The sequence below is a fragment of the Phalaenopsis equestris genome, unplaced genomic scaffold, assembly GCF_001263595.1.
Source record: "Phalaenopsis equestris unplaced genomic scaffold, ASM126359v1 Scaffold000098, whole genome shotgun sequence".
NCBI lineage: Eukaryota > Viridiplantae > Streptophyta > Magnoliopsida > Asparagales > Orchidaceae > Phalaenopsis > Phalaenopsis equestris.
Genome location: NW_018164540.1, coordinates 841,853 through 846,202, shown reverse-complemented (window position 1 = coordinate 846,202; position 4,350 = coordinate 841,853). Strand labels below are relative to the sequence as shown.

The 4,350-nt window shown below is 42.3% G+C and overlaps 2 protein-coding genes across 2 annotated transcripts in view; both read left to right on the top strand.

Moving 5' to 3' along the window:
* Nucleotides 1–912: 912 nt before the first annotated feature.
* On the top strand, nucleotides 913–2,043 carry LOC110020485 (protein MOS2-like; the record flags this gene model as incomplete). Its single annotated transcript, XM_020718605.1, has 1 exon — nucleotides 913–2,043. A coding segment is annotated over one exon (1,107 nt), but the record flags the coding sequence as incomplete, so codon positions are not given.
* LOC110020499 overlaps nucleotides 2,037–4,350 on the top strand; it is a 17,672-nt gene continuing 15,358 nt past the window's right edge. The window contains exons 1-3 of the mRNA XM_020718623.1: nucleotides 2,037–2,058; nucleotides 2,554–2,889; nucleotides 3,083–3,140. The gene's annotated coding sequence lies outside the window, so the exon portion shown is untranslated. The remainder of the gene's footprint in view (nucleotides 2,059–2,553; nucleotides 2,890–3,082; nucleotides 3,141–4,350) is intronic.

Genomic DNA, 4,350 nt, shown 5'->3' with positions numbered 1-4,350 from the left:
GAGATGGGGAGGAAGACGCTGCGAAGAAGAAGATCGCGGGTGTTTAGATTCGCGGGTAGGAAGAGGCTGCGAGGAGGAGGCTGCGCCGTGGGCTTTCTCGCGTGCGGGTGTGCGGGAGGGCGGGAAGAGGCGGGAAGAAGATCGCGGGCATTTTCGCGAGGGAGAAAACAAGCCAGGCTGCGAAGCTGCGCCGTGGGGAGGATATGACTTTCAGCTTCTCCTCCGCTTTAGCTTTCAATTGAAGCGAAGCTACACGCCAAACATCAAATTATCGCGATTTAAGGCTGCGAAGCGGCCCCAAACGGAGCCTCCCAGCTTCGCCTTACTGCTTTTTACCCTCGTGCCCTCTTCTTTGCGTTCCCCCATCCGAAAAAATTCCAGCTCGGATTCTCGTCCTCGCAGACGACGAACTCTCCCATTTTCTCTTCTTCTCCGAAGGTCGTCCTCCTCTCACGCAGCTCCTGCCGATACCCCGCTCGAAGAAGATCGCGGGCATTTTTGCGTGGGGGAAAACAAGCCAGGCTGCGAAGCTGCGCCGTGGGGAGGATATGACTTTCAGCTTCTCCTCCGCTTTAGCTTTCAATTGAAGCGAAGCTACACGCCAAACATCAAATTATCGCGATTTAAGGCTGCGAAGCGGCCCCAAACGGAGCCTCCCAGCTTCGCCTTACTGCTTTTTACCCTCGTGCCCTCTTCTTTGCGTTCCCCCATCCGAAAAAATTCCAGCTCGGATTCTCGTCCTCGCAGACGACGAACTCTCCCATTTTCTCTTCTTCTCCGAAGGTCGTCCTCCTCTCACGCAGCTCCTGCCGATACGCTGCTCCCGATCGTCTCGCGAAGCGTCAAGGCCCTTCGAAGCCTCAATCTCCTCGCACCGTAAAAGCATGAAGCTATCCTTCTCAATCTCCTTAAAATCATCCTCTTCTCGACCTACATCAAAACTTCTGCGATCTTTCAATCATACCAGCAAAGCCGCATTTCGTCACCGTCTTTGATCCCTCTGAAATTCCATCCTCTGATTCCACCGTGCAGCGTGTCATCCCCCCTATCCCCAACTCTAATCACCGGTCTAACACGAAGAAGAAGGATCTCCCTCTTCCTACTGCTGATGAACAATCAGCCGAATCCCGATTTGTGCTCAACGCCTCTGGTAGCGGCTCATCCGAAGCCAGTCAATACGGCCTGATGCTTCGCTCAAATGGCACGAAAGCCAAATCCCTAAAAGGTAATGATGCTCGTTTGTCTGAGAAGATGAGATATCGGGAACTGATAAAGGATTTGCCATATGAGGAACTCCCTGATGTCCCCGTTGAGGGTTTTGGGGCAGCTAACTTAGCTGGGTACGGATGGGTTGAGGGAAAGCCTATTGGTCGAAACAGTAAGGAAGATCCAAAGGTTTTTGAGTATAAACCAAGGGCTGGGACAGAGGGGTTTGGTTACTCGCCGACTTTAGGGAAGAAAACCCAGAAGGAGGAGGTTGCAGTTGGATTTAAATCAGCTAATGTGAAGAATGACTATATTGATGATCGGGATAAAGGGAAGTTTGATAGTAGAGAGAGGAAGAAAGCGAGCAAGGATAGAAGGTCTGAGGAAAGAACTAAGGAGGAGAAAAGAACAAAGTATGTTTTCACTACAACTGCAGAGAAAAGTGCAGTTCGGTGGCTGAGAAGCCATATTAGGGTCAGAATAATTAGTAAAAAAATTGGAGGGAAGCTCTATCTAAAGAAAGGCGAGGTGGTGGATGTTGTTAGCCCTACAACTTGTGATATCAAGATGGATGAAAGCGGGAAGCTTGTGCAGGGGATCGATCAAGAGATTCTAGAGACTGCTCTTCCAAAGCGTGGGGGTTCAGTGCTTGTTTTGTATGGTAAGCATAAGAATGTGTATGGGAGTCTGGTGGAGAAGGATTCTGAAAAGGTGACAGGGTTGGTAAGAGATGCAAATAGTCATGCTTTGATTAATGTACCGCTTGAGCAGATTGCTGAGTATGTTGGAGACCCTAGCTGTCTTGGTTATTGAATTTTGAAGAGAGTAGTGGTTGCCAAAAACAAACCAGAAGTAAGTCTTGATTCTTGCAGTTTATTCAGTAGATGTATCCATAGAAGACATCGGATTTATGTTATCATTGTGTAACATCTAATTATATTTAATACTTTTCTTGAAATTCTTGTTTCTATATTATTCGCTTGTTCAAACAAGAGATGTTTTTTGGATGCATTTGCAAGAAAATAATGACGGGGTAGATTAACTGTTTTTTCTTAATTTCCTTAAATCCCCGTACTTAAGAAGTAGAGATTTTTACCTTTTGATTCTGTTGAGTAGTCAGAGCGAGTTTAATGATTTAAGAGTGCAATTAGAACAATTAGTTCTTTGACTTGAAGCTACATTATTGTATTTAAATTCGTTGAATCTTTGCAATGGGTTTGACCTAAAAAAAACTTGGATTATTATACAATGGAACTTTGATAGGGTTTACCATCCTTCGTAGCATCCATTTTGCATGACACACTTCAATAAGGAAGCCACATTTTCAATTTCATTCATCATCAACAGAAAGAAAAAAGAGAACTTTTCAAAATCTGTAAGTATCTACGCGGCTTCCTCTACGCGGTGCGGCTGGAGGCCGCGATTTGGCAGTGTTTGGCGCGGCATTTTGCTCGCCGCAGCCGCGAATCCGGTCGAAACGCTGACCGCGGATGAGACCTCGCGGCCCACATTATCGCTCCGCTTTTTACTCTCGTACCCTTAATTTCACTTTTGTTAGTTCTCCCTCGTTTTGCCCCGCGCCCCGCCGGGAGGAAGGAGAAAGTTAATGGTACTACTGGTGGATGGAGGGTCGTCCGATCACTCTCAATATCCAATGATTTCCTCACCCCATGTCGCTCACAGGTACCGTTCACCCCTTCCCCCTCTCTCGCATCAGCTCTCCGCTCAACTCCGCTGTCATCTTCTGTCTCCCACTCTCTTGCTCTTCTTCTCCAAAGTAAAACGATGTCTAATTGCATTCTTCTTCTTCTTCTTCTTTTAAAAAGGAAAGTAATTTTAAGTTTGAATAATGATCTGTGATTTTGGACTATATTAGGAGAAAAACAAAGGAAAAAAAGCTGAAGCGGCTGCAGGCAAAGAGCTCTAAGATGAAGGTATGTTTTTGGTAGTTTCATGATCGGATGATGTGATTCTGATTTTGCGCTCTGCATTGTTGCAGTTTACTAAATTTCCCTTTCTCCAGATCTGCCTACGATGTTTTGTTTCAGAAGGTTCCGACTGCAATTTAATCTGTTAGTTTAGGTTTATTGGTATTCACTTTGAGTGTTGTGAATACACATTATATTGTTGTTCTACATGTAATAGTTTGCTTGGCTGATTTGATTATGCTGCCCCACAAAGAAAATAGATTACAACAGCTAATTCAAGAGAGAAGTAACGAATAAAATTATGGAAATTTTTCATGGGTTTAGTTGTTTTATTGATAATTGGCGCATTATACATACTAATTGTGTTATGTATTTAAATGCCCCTAATAATTTTTTCGATGCTTTAGCTGCGTTCCCGAAGATAAAACAGTTGATATCAGAGGTCAGTATTTTATGAAATTGAGATTTGAATCTGGGATAGCTAGAGGGAGTTTGTGATAAAGTATTTCATAAGAACTTGTGCCTTAATGATAAACTTCTTATAAAAATATTTATAGAATATGTCTCACTAATTTTTTGTTGTTATTAAAAATAATGAAATTTGAATTGAAACTTCTTATTGCTGACAAATATTAGTTATTATGCTATTATTGAAGTTTGTTTTTATTCATTCTCAATCTACTGAATGAAGTTTGTAATAGTAAATTATCTATAGAGCAAAATAAAATCATATCATTTCATTAATAAATAAGAGATGGTGGAGATATTTGGGGAGAAGCAAATTAGAGAATGATTGCCGTCTGGGCAATCATTCTCGTAATGAAATACGAGGTTATATCGATCGATAGATAGATAGGTCGATAGATATAGAGTAATTTGGAGTGTTTTGTGTGACTTGTTGGATTTTATGGTCATCATATTGTAGATAATAAGAAAGAGGGATGGTGTTCGTTTTTATTAAGTTCTTCCAATCTCATCGATTTCTTGAGCTTAACTTGTTAAGTTTGTTGTCTCAATATTTAATTTAATGTACTGTGATTGAGATCATAAGTAGATACCATTCTTATTTTGAATAGTAGGTTTTGGTGGAAATTTAGTTGTCTCAAAATAATGATGCTAGAAGCATACCACAAGTGCCTGAGTTTCCAGCGAGTCTGCTTTCTGGTCGATGGTACATTCTTAATTTGGTTGATTTCCTTAGAGCATGAATCAAAAA